The sequence below is a fragment of the Camellia sinensis genome, chromosome 4 (genome assembly GCF_055761805.1).
Source record: "Camellia sinensis isolate YWXY chromosome 4, ASM5576180v1, whole genome shotgun sequence".
Classification (NCBI taxonomy): Eukaryota; Viridiplantae; Streptophyta; class Magnoliopsida; order Ericales; family Theaceae; genus Camellia; species Camellia sinensis.
Window position 1 is genome coordinate 165,473,413 of NC_138964.1, and position 20,099 is coordinate 165,493,511.

General features: G+C 41.0%; 2 protein-coding genes across 2 annotated transcripts in view; both read right to left on the reverse strand.

Annotated features, from left to right (window-relative positions):
- Window positions 1-122: 122 nt before the first annotated feature.
- CDKE;1 (cyclin-dependent kinase E;1) overlaps window positions 123-20,099 on the reverse strand; it is a 46,385-nt gene continuing 26,408 nt past the window's right edge. The window contains exons 14-17 of the mRNA XM_082922573.1: window positions 9,743-9,961; window positions 9,583-9,652; window positions 1,163-1,221; window positions 123-323 (exon numbers count right to left, since the gene is read on the reverse strand). Of these exons, the coding sequence (XP_082778699.1) occupies window positions 9,584-9,652; window positions 9,743-9,961 (288 nt within the window). The 3' untranslated portion in view covers window positions 123-323; window positions 1,163-1,221; window position 9,583. The remainder of the gene's footprint in view (window positions 324-1,162; window positions 1,222-9,582; window positions 9,653-9,742; window positions 9,962-20,099) is intronic.
- On the reverse strand, window positions 4,819-5,875 carry LOC145824195 (uncharacterized). Its single transcript, XM_082923812.1, has 3 exons — window positions 5,615-5,875; window positions 5,465-5,524; window positions 4,819-5,334 (listed from the first exon to the last, which is right to left on the reverse strand). The coding sequence occupies exons 1-3, from the start codon at window positions 5,873-5,875 to the stop codon at window positions 4,819-4,821; spliced, it is 837 nt and encodes a 278-aa protein (XP_082779938.1).

Genomic DNA, 20,099 nt, shown 5'->3' on the forward strand with positions numbered 1-20,099 from the left:
CACCCAATCAAACATGCCCTATGTATACTTATGTGTCACATTATTCTTGGCAATGATTGAAAACGCGATTGGATGAGTTTACATGCAATACAAAGTACATTGTTGTGATCAATCGACAAGACTACAAAAAAAGGTTACGAGATATATTATTGCAGCACTAGTAAACATTGTTTGATTTACAATACTCAAAAAGTAATCACAATGAAATTTCTTTGTTTCTAATACTTACATTTAAATTTTGATTGATTGTACTGCTTTTATGAGCAATCAACAATCATGGATGAAGATGCTGCAGAAGAGTTTCCAATGTCTCTCAATAGAGCCTATCAAAATTGAAGAAGAAGATGAAAAGCAAACCAAGTCATTAAAATAACAAATAATGATCACGATAAGGATTATTTTAGTTTTTAATCGATAAAAACACATTGAATTTCAAATGTTTGTCAATATTTAGTTTTCACTGTCCATTAAACTCAATAAATTTTCATTGAAGTCAGAAAACAAAGAATTTTTTACTGTCACACCCAAATAAAGTCAAATTTCACTGAATTAAATGAAATTTCACTAAATTCAGTGAAATTTTCACTTAAATTTAATTGAATTCAATAAATTATGCAGTAAAATTTTACTAAAGTTGGAGAAATTTCAGTAAAATGTCACTGATTCACTGAAATAAGTTGATTAAATTTCAATGAACTTAACGAAATTTAATTGAATTCAATCAAGCAGTAAGTGAAATTTCATTTGAATTAGAGATTTTTTTACCTGAATTCTAAACACAGAATTTATATATTATCAGCAATAATGAAATATGTATTGTAGTTATCACGTACTGATCACGAGAAAACTTAGAAAGTCGACTATTTTAAATAATTCCATCCTTATTTCCTTCAACATTGACAATTTCCGAACAATTAGACTAACTCATCATTATCATCACTCTTACTTTCTCCAAAAGCAAAAACATCATCTAGACCAAGTGCACACTATATATGTTTTGGAAATCATTTTCATTTTTGGAAAATGCAGTATGGATGTCCCAGAAGAGAATATAAATAGAAAATGGATCCAAATTTCCAAGGTTTTTTTTCTTGTTCCTTTTTTCCTCGCTTAAGAGACAAAACATCAATAAACTCCCTAAATGTGAATGCGCACATGATACCTTTATAATTGCACTGAAAATCCCATACTTGCATAACAAAAGTGCACTGTCCATCGGACCTGGAAAAAAAATATATAAAATAAAATAAAATAACATAAAAAATAGTTAACTAAACATATATATCACAAATAAATATAGTGTGAAACCAATAGACAATAATATAGTCTCTTCAATAGACAAAGCACACTGTGCAACATTGCACAAGGAATTCAATGCATTCCAAATCAAACAATAAATAAAATGCCAGCACAATTATCTACCCTAATATAATATATACGACATAGAAACATCTTAGTCCATAATTCCACTGAGAACCAACAAATTAAATGCGTGCACAATCAACCACCCTAATACAATATTTAGCACAGAGAAATGTCTGTCCAAAATTCAACTGTGAACCAACAAATTAAATTTGTACATAATCAATTAGCCACCCTAATACAATATATAACACAAAAATTTATCTGTCCAAAATTACACAATGAAATTTTGCTATAATTTAATTCAGTAACTAAATTGCATCCAATCCTCAATAATGTAACATATTTCACAAAGGAATTTCTTTGTGAAATATCACACCAATAGATTTCATTATGCACTAAATCGATAAATCCAAAATTATAATTATAAATATATACAAACAACACCAAATTTAAATTAATAAAAAAAAATGCAATAAAATTTCAAAACAATGAAATTTCGGAAATATATCTTATAAATATGAAATATTTAGACTTAAATCAATGAAAATATTATTTTAAATGATAATTATGTGGTCTAAAAAGTAAGTAGTTAACATAGATTCCCATGTAGCATCACCATCATCCCTTTTTTCTTTTTTAGATATTGCATATCAACTATTCTTAATAAAGAAAGTAAACAAAGGCAAACTCTCAATTGCAAAGTAACAATGATTTAACAATGATATTGATATTTGGACAATAAGCACCCATGCAAACCTAGTAACAATGACCTAATAATAAGAATGAATTAATTCAAATCCTTTATTTATTTATTTATTTATTTTTTGATAAATAACCAAACTTTATTAAAAAGCATCAAGAAGATGCAAAAAGATACAAAATTGAAAGCCACCAAGGCTCAAGGAATTAACAAATCAAATTCTCCACAAAATCTAAAAAAGCCAAAACATTAGGATTAACCAAGCGTGTCACCCAATTATACAAAACCGTAAGAAGGCATCTTTTTAACCAAGGAACCGAATGAGATAGCCTTTGGAAAACACGCGTATTACACTCCAACCACACCCACCACACAAGACAATGAGAAGCGAGCATCCACGCCTTCTAACGCCTCCTCCCAACTCGACCCCTAGCCTAGCTTTGCAGAACTGCCTTAACTGAATGCGGTTGCACCCAAACCAAGCCAAAGGTTGCAAGAACAAGCATCCAAAGTCAGGAAGCGACCGGACAATAAACCAGCAAATGGTCCACCGACTCCGCATCACAACATAAACAACACCAATTGACCAATATGAGGCCACGGCAAATCAAATTATCCAAGGTCAAGATACATCCCAACATGGCCGCCCACACAAAAAAGGCCACCTTGGACAGCGTACCTGACACCCAAACACATCTTCAAGGGAATACAATAGCCTCCTCATGAACAAGCACACCATAATACGAGGATACAGAAAACTTCCCCTTAGCCCTAGGGCAATCCCACACCAAAGAATCCTGCCCAACCTCCCCAACATGCAACTCATATGAAAAACCTAACAACTCCATTAGCTGATCTTGCTCTCAATCCTGTACATTGCGGCGCAAATGCAAATTTCAAACAGTCGAGTCCCAGTGCCCAAACCACACACCACCTACCATCACCTCCGTATCAGCAACAATACCAAAAATCAAAGGTAAGGTCACCACACCACCTATCCTACCAAAACCAAACTCTATCCCCCACTCCTACCTTCAGCTTAACCCTCCTCCAAAACTCCTCCCATCCCAACCAAATCCCTTTCCACAAACCATGGGACTACCCCACCCGCCCTGAACACCACCCTCCCCTCCCTCACCAAGCTTTACTACCACCACCCTCCTCCAAAGACGGGTGCTGTCCTCCACAAAACACCACAACCACTTCCCCAACAAAGCCACATTAAACATGGCCAGCCTCTGAATCCTTGAACCCTCATTTACCTTGGGATTACAAATCCGATCCCAAGCCACCAAATGATAAGAACCCTCCCCCCCCCCCAATTTCCCTAAAGGAAGTCCCTCTGCAACTTCTCAATCCGCTTTGCCACTAACACTGGGATCACATGAACAGACATAAAGTAAGCTAGGATGCTGGATAAGCAATGCGAGTCTGCCACCTTTAGATAAGTACTGCCGCTTCCATCCTGACAACCGTCGCTACACCTGATCCACCACCTCGTCCCATACTCCCTTAGTCTTGAAGGATGCCCCTAGAGGTAACCCCAGATATGAAACTGGCAAAGACGCCACCTTACACCCCAGAATAGCTGCCAACACCGGCATCTATGCCACCTCGCCCACTAGAATCAATTCCAACTTGGCCAGGTTCACTCGAAGGCCCAAAACTGCCTCAAAACACAACAATACAAATCTCAAATGGCCAATCTGAGCAACTTCTGCTCCACAAAAAATAAGTGCATCATTCGCATAAAACAAATAGAAAACCGTCAAAACTGCAAGATCCACTCCCATGTTAAACCCCTGCAACAGACCTCCCTGCACCGCCCTAGATAACAACTGCCCCAGCGCCTCCATCACCAAGATGAACAACAAAGGAGATAATGGATTCCCTTGTCATAGCCCTCTGTAAGTAGGAAAGAAACCCGCTGAAGGCCCATTAACGAGAACCGACATCCGCACTATGGAGATATAAAATTAAATCCACTTCCTCCATCGATCCCTAAAACCTAATCTGTGCAACATATACAGTAAAACCTTCCAATTGACATTATCATATGCCTTCTCTATATCGAGTTTACAAATAAGCCCCTCCTGGCCCTACCGAATTCTAGGATCCACACATTCATTTGCCAGTAGGACCACATCCAAAATTTAGCGACCAACCACAAAAGCATTCTAAGACTTAGAGACCACCACTTCTAACACACCACGTAATCAATTCGCCAACACTTTTGCCAAAGACTTATACACACTACCCAAAAGACTGATAGGCCGAAAGTCCCGAATATCCGCAGCCCTACCCTTCTTGGGAATCAAAGCAATAAACATGGCATTGAGGCTGCACTCAAATTCCCCTGTCTAATGAAACTGCTCAAACATGGCCATGACAACTGCCTTCACCACCCCCCAACATTGCTGAAAAAAGGCTAGCGAAAAACCGTATGGTCCAAACGCCTTACCACCAAGCATACTCCGTAAAGCCTCAAACACCTCATCTTCTGCAAAAAGCCGTTCCAGCAAACAACTATCTGCCTCTGAAATAACATCGAACATAACATCATCCAGGCCCGGTCTCCACACCTCCCCCTCATCCCGAAATAAATGCTCATAGAAACCCAATATACCTGCCTTAATCTCCTCGAAAGATGACAGCTCCACACCATTCACTCGTAATCGGCCTATCTGATTCACCCTACGATGAGCATTTGCCATACGATGGAAAAACTTAGTATTGTGATCCCCATCCTTCAGTCACAAGCATCTAGATTTCTGTTGGAAGCTAATCTCCTCTAATCGGGCAACCTGAGCAAACTCCACTTGAACCCTCTGCCGACGAGCCAAATCCGCCACAGACAATCCCCCCGCTGTCTCTATTGTATCCAGCTCTTGCAACACAGCTAACACTGATGCCTTTTGAGCCTTCAGGCGGCCGAACACTTCCCTATTCCATTGCTTCAGATCGGACTTGAGAAGTTTGAGTTTCTGCGCTAGACGACAACTTGGCAAGCCTGAAACAGAATAGCTTTCCCACCAACCCTTCACCCGCTCCGTAAAACCCTCAGATAACAACCACATACTCTCAAACCGAAACGACGCCGGTACACTCCTGATTCCCCCACTATCCAATAAGATTGGCCAATGATCTGATACTGGCCGTGGCAAATAGAGTTGAGTCACCTGTGAGAAATGCTCCTCCCACTCCCCTGTTACCAAGAATCTATCAAGCCGAGACATCGCTCCACCCCCAGACCACATATAGCGACCACCCTGCAATGGTAAATCCACCAGCTCCATCTCATCAATAAATGAAGAAAATGCCCGCATAGAACTCACCACCGAACTGACCCCTAACTTCTCCTCCGTACTCCTTACCACATTGAAATCACTACCTACACACCATGGAATCCCCCACCGAAAGGCAATACACTGCAACTACTCCCAAAAGCTCAGTTGCTCCCTGCCATGAACGGGCCTAAATACCCCTGTGAAGGCCCAACGAAAGTCATCCTCGACACACCAAAATAGACGAGATCGAGAGAGCCCCCACCTCTTCCTCCTCCTTCACCACCGCCCTCCTATCCCAACAAAGAAGAACTCCCCCTGCCACTCCTAAAGCCAGCAAAAAAGCCCAATCCACAAGCTGACCACCCCACAACTCCCTAACTATCTTCTCCCTCCAGACACTCCATCTTGGTCTCCTAAAGGCACACCACATCTGCCCTGCACTTTTGAGCACCGATTTTACTAACACCCTCTTTCCCCTATCATTCAAACCCCGCACATTCCAAGTCAAAATCTTTAACTGCATTGCAACAACAATTGGTTTCCGCGGCCCTTTTTAGCACCCCCGCCCATCCCCATCCTTCGATCATAATTTATGGAGCACTCCAGTTTCCTTTATTCCCTAACACTATTCCCATTGTGTTTCACAAGCTTCAGCACTTCCCGTATAGGAGCACCGTCTCGCCATGACTCCTCTATAGCTGAAAATAATTTCAACCTCATTCTCGCGCCCTTCGAAAGGAACCTCCAAAAATTGGCTAACCTCATTAATATGAGAGAGGACCCATTCTAAAACCTCCTCTGTACTTAGGTATCCATCCCCCTGAAACTCAGTTTCTATCACTGAATCAACATCCTCATCCACGACATCCTTCCCAGCTGCCCTGTTACAGACTACGTCATGTCAGACCAAGGCCATCTCGTCTATTATATCAACCCAGCAAGCTTCGTCATTCGTCTCCACTGCCTATCGCCTGCCCTAAGAACCCTCCTCCGCGTAGCGCTCATGTGCCATGGAACCAGCATAGTGAGAAGGAGAACCAGCATCGGCAGAGAAAGTCGACTGCTATGGGCCCACTAGTCGTCTGTCGACGTCCCTCCTATGAACTCCCGTCTTCTCCGCCAACACTCCGTCGCGGAGTGAGGCGAAAACCCGACTAAGCTTCTGGTTGGTTTGACTGGGTTTGCCTGAAACACTCTCCTCTGGGTTGGGTTGGGCTAACACCCACCCCAAGTGACCCATCTCACAATCCACACTTCCCAGGCCCAATTTAGCATTCAATTATGTTAGGGGCGTCCACGGATCAGTTATGCGCGGTTCGGGTGGCGGGTTGGACCTGCCCGATTGGGTGCGGGTTAGGAAAAAATGAAACCGCGTCCGCCCGGAATGCGGATTGCGGGTTGTACGGGTGGGTAGTGCAGATGTGTGGGTGGTTTGTAAATTGGATTTTTTTTTTTTTTTTTGAAAAATTTTATTCTTGGGCTTTTTGAGATATGCTTTTGCGCCCCCCCCCCAAAAAAAAAACATAAAGCAAAACATAAATAAGATCAGCAAACCCACAATCAGGTCAGCAAAGCTTTTTTGTGCAATTTCTACATCTTCCAAATCTAGAAATCTGCAGATTTGGTTTGTGATCGGCAATGGCAACAGGGAGAAAAGAAGGGGACGGCGGTGGGAAACGACAAGGAGCAGGGGTTGATCTGTAAGAGACGACGACGTCACGGCGAGAGGAAAGAGACCGCAAGTAAGGAGGCGAGAGATGGTGGTGGTGACGGCGATGGGAAGGAGAGGAGAGAGTTAGGTGAGATGAGAAAGAGAAAGAAAGACAATGGCGAGATGAGAGAGAGAGTTGGGGAGAGAGAGAGAGAGAGAGAGGAGGACCAAAGAGGATTTTTTTTGATCAATCTAGGAGTGAGTTCTGTTCAAAACAAAAAAAAATCTTTGAGTGGAGAATTTTTTTTTATATTTATTTTAAACATAATTTGCGGGCGGATACAGATCTGTACGAGTAGGGTCGGGTCTAACCCGAACTCGATTTTGGGCAGAAAAATAGACCTGCATCTGCCCTATTTATGTGCGCGGGTAGGGTCGGATTTGTGCAGGTAGGGTCAATTTGGGTGGATTGTGCGGATCGGATAAACCGTTGCCCACCCCTAATTTCTGTGGTGGCCCGCCATTGCTTGCCCACTAGATAAGACATGTTTGTTTGGGCCTTAGCAAGGCCCACTTGTCTGGACTTAAAGCCCCCTTTTAAGCCCACTCCACGCCCCAACTAGACCAGAGGCCGAAATTAACGGCCCCTATATACAATCTCTCAAATTTTTGCAAATATTCCTTCACCTCCAAAATCTCTAGGATTCTTCGATTCGATCACCGTGACTCACGGCCTTCCTTTCCCAGTCGAAGATCCGCACCCGCCACAACCGGTAGCACCATTGGCTCCACTGTCAGCCCTTCCTCCACGCAGACCGGCAACGAGTAATTCCACAACCCCCATCAGATGGAGATTTGCGATGGTGTGTTCACCGAATACCTAACACACAGCCAAATAGAGCCCAAATCCTCTGGTGACTCGTTAGCCTCCACAACCGCCACACTAATTGCCGATTTGACGGTAAACCTCCTCCCCACGAAGATGATATGGCAAGCCCACCACTTGGATCCAAACCCCTTTTTCCAACGATGACGTGTTGCTCGAAGCACAACGCACCAGAGGCGTCCACCATTCCAAAATCAGATCAGGACCACCGATGGTCCATCGCCGCCGTAATAACTCCTCCGCCTCACCTCTAGTTGGCAGAACAAACAAGAAAACCTGATCTCCGATGGGTCACACCTCCACCTTCCCCGAAAGCTTCCACCACCAACTAACCTAGTTTGAGATAGCCGTGAAGCTGGTCCCTTTGCCACCCATCTCCCGTAGTTGGCCCACCAGCGATCGATCCAACATACGAAACCAGTCCGCCACCACCGTCGTGTGAACTGCCTTGACCCCTCCAGCCACACCATGATTTGACATCACTTCTGGCCCAGAAGTGGGTAACACCTTTCCCCTTCAATCCACCAGGGTGCCTCACCCATCCATCCCCTAACCCAAACCCAAACCCTTCAATAACCAGAGCGACATCCCCCCACCCACCTCCAAATTTTGACATTGGGATGAAAATTTGTTCCCTCCGGCTCCCTACCGTCACCACTATTTGAAACGAAGAAATACCTCCTTCCTCCCTCAAACCCAAACTGCTACACTGCGGTTGCCCCCACTAAGTCGACTCAGAAATTTGAGAACTTCTGGTGCTCGTGAGGCTGCCCACATTTTTGCCACAATCCATCTCGCTTCTTGGCCAATCAACACTACCGCACTTCTGAACCCCTACCCCCGCTCTACGATCGATAAACTACGACGCCCAATCGAGTCTACCGATGACTCATTCAGTTCAAAAGACCAACCACCGAGGAACAGAATTCGCCGACGAGGCCTAGTTCAAATCCTTTATTCAAAAATGTTATTTTATTTTAATTAAAAAATAAAAAACTCGTTGAACTTTTAGGTTTAACTATTAGGTTTAACTATGCTCACTCATATAATATTGAACTATATTTATTTCAATAAATTAGCAATAGATAATTTATGGTGCAAGTTATTTTAACCTTGAACATCTAAAAAAATGAAAAGAAAAAAAAGAAAAGAAAAAGAGAGAGATATTAAAAACATGTTGGGTTTGATTAATCTGAGTATTAAAAACAACATGATCACCAAAATAACAACAAACCATGTATACATATTGGTTATTTTCGTACTAAACACTATTAGAAGTTATATTTATGTCATTTTCACTATAAAAAAAAAGAGAGAGAAAAAAAGAATTGAAATATGTTGGACACAATAATTTCAAAAATTGCATAAAACGTAAAAGGTGAATCGAATCGTGAATCATGCAATTCACCATAGATTCACTTCAAAAATAGATTCACCCATAGATTCATATCGATTTTATAAAATCGAATCGCGAATCGTAAGACTCTGATAACAAAGGTTATATATGCATATTTCATGAAGAGAGTTTATAGCATTAGCTGTGGGAGAGAGTTTGCTGTTAATATGAAAATAACACCGGTTATTTACTGCCATTATCCTCTTATTAAAAAGAATGAATAAAGCAGTTTCCAAGAATATTGTCCCAGATGATTGGATTGATGCATCAGTACAGGGATTGTAAGAGCAGTATTACCTCAAAAGCGTCTCGACTTCTGTTGAGGAGGGTATCCAGGCATCCCCATTCCTGGGTCTTTCCTTCTCATCTATTTCCAAATAATGGGATATGCATCAGAAAAAAAGGAACAATGACCTCCACAACAATAGAACAAGCTTGGACAATATATAGAGAAAACCTGCTGCTGCTGATGAACCTGTGCAGCGACACCCCGCTGCATCGGGATGCTGCCAGGATTCATACCACCCATCCCAGCCTGGGCAGTCAGATTATAAGCAGCCACCATGCCCTGAGGTTGCAACCTTGGCATGCCAACCACTGGCATTGGCCGAGGTACAGCTCTATTTGGCACTGCATGGGCTGCCATGCTCCCGGAAACTGCATTCCCAGATGATACCTGGTCAAATCAACCAAAATATGAGTGTACATAATGCAAGAGAATGCACTTTCAACTTGAAAAAAAACAAATCCTCTTTTCTCAAGCAAACAAGTATAAGGATCAGTGTTGTTCATATATGCCGGGATCATGATCAGCAAATATAGGCCACATAATCTTAAATTGGGCAAAAAAGATCATTCTTATTTATTGACTTGTGCATGTCAAATGTCATAAACAAGAGATAGAAGTTGTCACAGGTAAGGAGAGCTAGAAGCAAACTCCATTAAGTAACAAGCAAGGATGCAGTCAAGAGCAGCAGTCCAAAAATAAAAAAAGATGCTCCATTTGTAGGCAACCCTGCCTTCCATATAAACTTCGAAGAAAAAGAACTCCTCATCCTCCCTATTATCAACTGATGATAAGACCTCAATTAAAATGCTCTATTACTAAACTTTGATTGTTAAAATATACCAATTAATTTCTCCTTTAGGCATTTTAAATTAACAACTTTCACTTATATGTGAATACTTGGTAATTTTGTAATGGACATTAGGGTTTATGGTTCCCATTTCCTATCCAACTTATTACACAGAAACTGAATAATTTATTATAACCTTCATAAATTTATGAACAAATGCACTCATTTCTCTAAATGTCCCTACAAAATCCATGAGCTGATTTTTTGGGTTGGCATATTCTTGTACTTAGAAAATATGAGGAAGAAGAACTCCGAAAATATGAGGAAGAAGGAATATATTTCTGTTATATTCAAAACTTCTTATTTTACAAGACCAAATGACACTCCTTATATAGGAGATATTACAAACATCATTATAACCCATTATATGCCACTTACATATTATATATTACCACTATCTACCACTATCATATTATATACATGCCACTATCTACCACCAACACCACTATCATATTCTATACATGCCACTATCTACCACCAACACCACTATCATATTCTATACATGCCACTATCTACCACCAACACCACTATCATATTATATACATGCCACTATCTTATTATAACACAAATTTCCAGCACTCCCCCTCAAGCTGGTTTGAAGATATCTTCCATAGCCAGCTTGCTAGTCAGCTTATCAAATTGCTTCTTGTGTAGTCCCTTTGTTAGCACATCAGCTAATTGTTCACCTGTTGGAAGGTAGGTCATACAGATTATGCCAGCATTGATTTTCTCCTTGATGAAATGTTTATCCACTTCTATATGTTTTGTGCGATCATGTAGAACTGGATTATGAGCTATAGATATAGCTGCTTTGTTGTCACAATAGACCTTCATAGGTGTCGGGTGAGAAAGCTTTAATTCTTCAAGAATTCTTTTAATCCACATTACTTCACAGATTCCATGGGCAACAGCTCTGAACTCTGCTTCTGCACTACTTCTAGCTACCACAGTCTGTTTTTTACTCCGCCATGTAACTAGGTTCCCACCTACAAAGGAGCAGTATCCGGATGTTGATCTCCTGTCTGTAACACTTCCTGCCCAGTCTGCATCTGTGTATACTTCAACTTGAAGATGTCCATGTTTCTTGAACAGTAAGCCTCTCCCTGGAGTTCCTTTCAAATATCTTAAGATCTTATAAACGGCCTCAAAGTGCTCTGCCCCTGGTGAGTGCATGAACTGACTTACCATGCTGACTGCAAAGGCAATATCAGGCCGCGTATGAGACAAGTAAATCAATTTCCCGACAAGTCGCTGATATTGTTCCCTCTCTGACTTCTTCAGCCTTAGCAGCTTGTAACTTCAAGTTAGGCTCGATCGGAGTCTCCACCATCTTACAACCAAGCATACTTGTTTCTCCAAGGAGATCAAGAACATATTTTCTCTGATTAACGAATATACCTTCCTTGGATCTTGCAAATTCCATTCCGAGGAAATACTTGAGGGCTCCCAGATCCTTAATGTGAAATTCTTTTGCGAGTTTCTCTTTGAGGGCTGCTAACTCTGCTTCATCATTACCAGTTAAAATGATGTCATCAACATAAACAATCAAAATTGCAATTTTACTGTTTTTTGAATGTTTATAAAATATTGTGTGATCTGCTTGACTCTGCGAGAAGCCACAACTGATAACTGCCTTCCCAAAGCGTTCAAACCACGCTATTGGTGATTGTTTGAGTCCGTATAATGACTTGTTCAATCTGCATACTCTGTCGCTTCCAAGTCTCTGCTCAAATCCCGGCGGTAGGCTCATGAACATCTCCTCTTCAAGATCACCATTGAGAAATGCATTTTTAATGTCAAGTTGATGTAGAGGCCAATCTGAATTTACTGCAAGAGATAACAGTACTCTGATGGAATTTATTTTAGCAACAGGAGCAAACGTCTCCTGATAGTCGATCCCATAAGTTTGAGTAAAGCCTTTAGCCACCAGTCTCGCCTTGTATCTCTCAACGCTTCCATCTGCGTTACATTTTATCGTAAACACCCATTTACACCCAACTGTTTTCTTGTCTTTGGGTAGATCAACTATCTCCCAAGTACCACTTTTCCTTAAAGCATTCATCTCCTCCATGACTGCTAATTTCCAATTCGGATCATCCAATGCTTCCTGTATATTCCTTGGAACAAACAAGTGTGAAATCCTAGATGTGAAAGCTCTATGGTTTTTAGACAGTCTTTGATAGGAGAGGTAATTTGCAATAGGATGTTTAATGCAATTTCGGACACCTTTCCTAATTGCTATAGGAACATCAAGGTCAGAAATAGAAGGAATCGGATTACCTAAAATTTCGATGCCAGAACTCGGGTGGACATTCGGGTCATTAGGATGGACATTCGGGTCATTATTCCTCAGATGAAATCGCTTCCTAGTATAAACCTGAAGCTCAGGATTTAGATCATTTTGTAGTACTTCTCCCCCTAAACAAGAATCTTCTTGACTAGGCACCATAGAACTTGGTTCTCCAAAGTGATCATTATCAGACAGATGTGGTTTTTGTGTAGGATAAATGACATTGGGGAGCGGGATAGAAATATCCCAAAAACGGTCTTCTACTCCACTTGTCTCCCCCTGAAGAGAAGTGTTGGGGAAATAGGATTTTGTTTCAACAAATGACACATCCATACTCACATGAAATTTCTTGGTTTGAGGATCGAAACACTTATACCCCTTTTTGTTTGAGGAATAACCCAAAAAAACACATTTTATAGCACGGGGGTCAAGTTTTGAACGAAATTGGCTGGGAACATGAACATAGGCAGTACATCCAAAAACTTTGGTGGGTAAATCAGAAAACAACCTCGTGTCAGGAAAAAAAGTTTTGAGACAATCGAAAGGTGTTTTGTATGTTAACACCTTTGTAGGCATCCTGTTTATCAAATAAGAGGCTGTTAAAATTGCTTCACCCCATAAATATTTAGGAACATGCATGTAAAACATTATAGCACGTGCTACTTCAAGTAGATGTTTATTTTTTCGTTCTGCAATGCCATTTTGTTGAGGGGTATCCCGACATGTAGATTGATGAAAAATCCCCTTTTTTTCCAAAAACTCACCCAACTGCTCATTGAAATATTCTGTTCCATTATCAGAATGTAAAATACCAATTTTGGTTTGAAATTGGTTTTCAATCATATTGTAAAAATTTGTGAATAAATTTTTCACGTCAGATTTTTTATTCATCAAATAAATCCAACATAAGCGGGTATGGTCATCAATAAATGTAACAAACCATCTTTTACCAGAAAGAGTAGTGATTTTAGAAGGGCCCCAAACATCACTATGAATTAAATAAAAAGGTTTGGAAGCCTGGTAAGGTTTTGGCAAATAAGTAGAGCGATGAAATTTTGCAAAAATGCAACTTTCACAATGAAAAGAAGAACAATCAATCCCTTTAAATAATTCTGGAAATAAATGTTTCAGATAAAGAAAACTAGGATGTCCTAGCCTATAGTGCCATAGCATTATTTTTTCTCGAACAGAGATTGAACTAGTACTATTAAAGCTCTGAGCTTTTTTATTACTAACAGGTACTTCATCAAAGTAGTAAAGACCTTCAAGCATCCTAGCACGCCCAATCATCATCCCCGAGTTCTGGTCCTGAAATCCACAATGGGATTCAAAAAATGTAACACGACAATTAGAATCCTTAGATAGTTTACTGACAGACAAAAGGTTACAGGCTAAGTTGGGGACGTGAAGAACAGCATTGAGATTAATTTTCTCAGTTAGTTTAATAAATCCTTTTCCTGCAATAGGTGAAAAACTACCATCGGCTATTCTGATTTTGTCATGACCAGAACAAGGGAAATAGGTACTAAATAAATGGAAAAAACTAGTCATGTGATCGGAGGCACCGGAATCTATGATCCACGGAGAGAAGTTTAGGCAAGAGAAGGCTTTAGGATTTCTACCTGTTTGTGCCAACAAAACACTAGGAGTACCGGATGAGGAGTTGGATTTTATCAGCTTTACAAGTTGATCAATCTGCTCTTTGTTGAAGGGACCTGAATCGGCTTCATTAGCGGTAGGAAAGCCACGATTCTTCTCTCCTTGTTTGCTGCTTTTCCAGTTGACAGGTTTGCCATGGATCTTCCAACACGTTTCGCGTGTATGGCGAGGCTTGTTGCAAAAATCACACCAGACCCGTGGCTTATCATCAAACCTGCGCTGGTAATTTGCAGCCTTGTTGGCCGCAGCATCGCTAATTAAAGCAGAAATTTCAATTGATTCACCAGTACCTTTTTTCTTAAGCATGACGCTCCTTCGGCTCTCTTCCCTTCTGACTTCGGCAAATACTTCGCCAATGGATGGGAGAGGAGGTCTGCCAATAATTCTTCCTCGCACTTCATCGAACTCAATGTTGAGGCCGGCAAGAAACTTGTAAATACGGCTGTCTTCCACAGTTTTCTTGTGGTGGTTGCAGTCGTCAACCGATTTCCATTCGTATGTGTTGAAGATGTCAAGATCCTGCCACAACCTTTTCAACGAATTGAAATATTTGGTGACGGAATCATCTCCTTGACGAATCTCTCCCAACTTCAAAGTTAATTCGAAAACTTGAGATTGATTTCCTAGGTCAGAATACATCTGACAAACATTATCCCACAATTCTTGTGCAGTAGGATAGCACATGTAATTAGAGCTTATATCCTCCTCTATGGAATTGACCAACCATGTCATAACCATGGAGTTTTCAGCGTCCCAACTGTCGAACAGCGGATCATTAACAGCAGGAGCCTTCTTGTCACCAGTGATGTAACCGATCTTTCCTTGCCCACGGATATACATCCGGACAGATTGTGACCAGCGGAGAAAATTATCACCATTTAGGCGGATGGTGGTGATTTGGACAGAGTGAGAGTTGGACGTTTTCACCGGAATGGCAGCGGCAGGGGTTGAAGTGGTTTCGGACGTGACTTCCGACATGGCTATGACGGTTTTAGGGCTGCTGTGTTTTTTGTTGCTCTGATACCAACTTAGAAAATATGAGGAAGAAAAACTCCGAAAATATGAGGAAGAAGGAATATATTTCTGTTATATTCAAAACTTCTTATTTTACAAGACCAAATGACACTCCTTATATAGGAGATATTACAAACATCATTATAACCCATTATATGCCACTTACATATTATATATTACCACTATCTACCACTATCATATTATATACATGCCACTATCTACCACCAACACCACTATCATATTCTATACATGCCACTATCTACCACCAACACCACTATCATATTCTATACATGTCACTATCTACCACCAACACCACTATCATATTATATACATGCCACTATCTTATTATAACACAAATTTCCAGCACTTGTGTAATTCCCAAATCCAAGCTTCTTACAACGCATGGAAGGTTAATTTGTTGCTCAGAAATTTCAAGTTTATGAAGAAGTAAAACAAACTAGTATGGCGATATCACCTTGACAAAATTTATAAGTTCAATGCCTCTCAACTATTTTTGTTTTATTTTTGGATTCAAAGGAAGAGTGGCAAATGCATTGCATTTCATAAGCGACTGGAGAACATCTATACGTGAGCAATTGTTATCATGGGCAAAATCCATTTTACCCCCTTATGGTATGGCTCTTGAGCATTTCACCTCCCTCATATTTAAAAATAAACCAAAGACCCCTCATGTGATTTTGGACTACAACGTTACCCTAACTTTGTTAATGACTATAGAATGATGTTCATAACATACCCTCTTTGTCTTCTTAAAGTTATAATGTTTTTGTGAAAATGAATCCTAATTTCTATTTAAACAAGTTAAGTGAAAAATTAAATTTGAATTCTCCTCATTTTTTACTTTAATTTCTAAGTTAATCACATATAAAGCTATAACCAAATACACACACTGATGTAGTGTCATGTGCATAGTATGTGTTAGATAGTGTATCCTATAAATAGAGGAGTACCACATCACTTGTAACTGACTTGGATATATTGAATTTGAATTGAATTGAGAATTTCTCTCTCTAATCTCACTCTCTAAGTTCCTCTCTAGTTCTTGATTGACCCATCATATTTTGGTATTAGAGCAAAGGTTTGGATATCAAATCTGGTTGGTTCATCATCTAACTCTACACAAGGACCTACGTACCTAATTCGAAGCCGTTGATTTCGCAACTTGAAGGAGTGTTTTGATCTGCAATCTACAGATAATGAATCTGCAGGAACCCTAGTGGAGAAATCGAGTTTGAATTCGACACACAGTTAATATCTTGGTTTGGGCTGGAATCAACATCGCAACCTGATTTTGTGAGAGAAGACCTTCGATCTTCGACACTCTTGTTCGACAATAGAGTCTGCGAAGACCATTGTGATTTGATTTCACAAATCGAGCATCGCACCTGGTTCAACTTCGTGATTTGTTCAGTCATCGTGAATCGTCATAACTGTGTCTGATCACCACAACTGTGTCTGGTCGAAGGAGATTTCTGGTCATCTTCGCAAGACTGAAGCAGAGGTTCTTCACAAGGGGACTGTTTTGGTTCTGCATCTGATTGAGGTAATTCGATCACCTATTTCACTTCTTAGGCTGTTCAAATTCTATTATAAAGACTAGGTTCCCAATTCTTGATATTATTGTCTTCTTGTTGATTCTTAAATATTTGATACTTCATACTGCTATGAGTTGGTAGTTACACTGAATTGTCCTAATTTGTGAATTGGGTCTGGAATTGTGCTATCTGAAATCTGTATATCTGGACTATTTTGGAAACATACTGGGTTGTTGTTATGGCTAATCGGGGTTGAGGTCGTAGGGGTGGTCGTGGTAGGGGTTATGCCCCGAATTTGGGTGATGGTTCGAGGGTAATGGGATTCCGTATCCAAGAGATGAGATGGCAAATCGCCATTCTAACCGAGACGGTGCAACGTCTCCTTCCTCCTTCTACCGATGGTAGTGATGGTTCTGATAATACTGAAGGTGGTACTCATCATTCTTTTGATAATATCTTTTGGGCTGCACGAAGGCGTTGAACGGATGTAGGTAGGATGGAACACAAATGGGAGAACAATATCAAGATTAAACTTCCCAAATTTCATGGAAGCCTCAATCCCGATGCATTCATCGATTGGCTCAACACCATTGAGCGGATCTTTGACTATGGAGAGGTCTCCAATGAAAAGAAAGTTAAGCTTGTGGCTATTTGGTTGAAAAGGAGAGCTTCCGCTTGGTAGGAACAACTTCAACTCAACCGCCGCCGATGTGGGAAGGCAAAATCCATGATTGGGAGAAAATGAAAAACAAGTTGAAAGGCCATTTTCTACCATTCAACTACCTTCAAAGTGTTTATCAACACCTTCATGTTCTCAAGCAAGATGGTAGTGTGAATGAATACACGGAAGCCTTTTATCAACTCATTGCACGAGTTGATTTAAGTGAAAGTGAGGAGCAACGGGTGGTCCGTTATGTGAGCGGCTTGAAATCTTCCATCCAAGATGTTCTTGCCTTGCACACATTATATAGTGTTTCCGAAGCTTATAATCGGGCCTTAGCCGTGGAGAAGCAACAAAGCCGTCGCGCTTCCCAAATAGGACAATACTTCCAAGGAGGGTTTCGAGGTGGTTTTAGGCCAGGTCCTTCCACTCCTAGCTTTGCCAACGCTCCTCCTCCTTCCAAGTTTGTGGATAAGGGTGCTTCCTCCTCTCAAGCTCCTCGTCCTAATGGTGCTTCTGGAAACTAAAATCCACCACAAGGTGGAACATTCAAATGCTTTATGTGTGGTGAACCGGGGCATAGATCGTCCGATTGCCACAAGAACATGGGTAATAATAGGAACAAGGCACTTCTCATTGAAGAAGTTGAGGAGCATGGTGACTTTGAAGATGCTCCAATCTTTGATCCTTCGGGTAATGTGGCAATTGGTGGAGATAGTGATGAAGAAGAGGGTCTTGCTCTTATGTTGAAGAAGACTCTTCTCTCACCAAAACTAGAGAGCCAAGAAGATTGGTTGCGTACTAATATCTTTTATTCCACTTGCAACATCGGTGGCCGTGCTTATAACATGATCGTTGATAGTGGAAGTTGTGAGAGCGTAGTTTCTCAAGAAATGGTGGACAAACTCAATATTTCGGTGTCCATATCCTTATTCTCTATCTTGGTTCAAGAAAGGCAATGAGATCAAGGTTACCAAACGGTGCTTGGTTTCATTTTCTATCCGGCAAAAATACTTTGATGAGTCATGGTGTGATATAGTGCCTATGGATGCTTGTCAAATTCTACTTGGGCGACCTTGGCAATATGACCGGCAATCTTTGCATGATGGCAAATGGAACACTTACACCGTTGTCAAGGATGATATCCGGTTTACCTTGCTTCCAATGAAGGAAAAAGTTACTTCCAAGGATGTTTCCAAGCCATCTCCTAGTGCCACTACGTTGCTTGCTTCCAAGGAGTTTGTGGAGTAGAGTCAGGATTTTGGATTGTATTGGAGTTGGTTCCGGTTGTACACACGGGTGCTTCTAAAGACAAGGTTGCGGTGGCTACTCTTTTGGAAAAGTATTCCAATGTCTTTCCCCAAGAGCTTTCTCCCGATTTACCTCCTATGCGTGACATTCAACATCGTATTGATTTGGTACCCGGGTCGACACTTCCAAACAATCCGGCCTATCGCATGTCTCCAAAGGAGAAAGAGGAATTGCAATGGCACGTGGAAGAGCTTTTGGCTAAAGGGTATATCCGGCCTAGCCTTAGTCCTTGTGGTGTTCCAGCGCTTGGCGTATGTGTGTGGATAGCCGTGCAATCAAGATTACAATCACACACATACGCCAAGGGTTGAGTAGGCGAATGGCTCTCTTGATTGAAATGAAAAATGAAGTTGTGGGTTTTGATGAATTTCACACATTCTATGCAAGTGATCCTTACTTTTCCAAGATCTTTGATGCTTTGCGAAGGGGGATAGAACGGCTTATTTAAGTTACATGATAGGGGATGGATTCCTCTTCCATGAACTTAAGTTGTGTGTTCCTAATTGTTCCTTGAGGACACATTTGTTGGTTGAGCATCATAAGATGGGGTATTTTGGTAAGGACAAGACCCTTGGGTTGCTTCAAGATGCTTATTATTGGCTCGGCATGACCAAGGATGTGCAAAGTCATGTGAACCGTTGTCAAATTTGTCAAAGGAGCAAGGGGACTGCCACTAATGCAGGACTATATCTACCTTTGCTAGTGCCGGATGCTCCTTGGAGGTGCATACTCAAAGACGGAGTGATTCTATCATGGGAGTGGTGGACCGTTTCTCCAAGATGGCACATTTCATACCTTGCAAGAAGATCATGGATACTACAAACATTGCTAATCTCTTTTTCAAGGAAGTCTACAAGTTGCCTGGGGTGCCTACTTCTGCTGTGCCCGATAGAGATACTAAGTTCCTTGCTCACTTTTGGAAAACTTTGTGGAGGAAAATCGGTACGGACTTGAGTTTTAGTACTACATTCCATCCGTAAACCGATGGTCAAACAGACGTAGTGAACCGTAGTCTTGGCAACTTGTTGCGGTGCCTTGTGGGGGATCACCCCAAGAATTGGGATGGCATCCTTCCTTTGGCTGAATTTGCTTACAATTCATCTATCAACCGCACCATAAATACTTCTCCCTTTTAAGTAGTTTATGGGACAAGGCCTTCAAGTGTGGCAGATTTGGTGCCTTTGCCA

What these genes read in the sequence shown, in the direction of transcription:
- LOC145824195 (XM_082923812.1), bottom strand. Translation starts at nt 5,875, where the DNA reads ATGCAGTTAAAGATTTTGACTTGGAATGTGCGGGGTTTGAATGATAGG. An exon ending in TGGTGAAGGAGGAGGAAGAG is followed by an intron (nt 5,525 to 5,614) that starts GTGGGGGCTCTC and finishes CGTTCATGGCAG; the next exon opens with GGAGCAACTGAGCTTTTGGG. An exon ending in TTTCGGTGGGGGATTCCATG is followed by an intron (nt 5,335 to 5,464) that starts GTGTGTAGGTAG and finishes TTACCATTGCAG; the next exon opens with GGTGGTCGCTATATGTGGTC.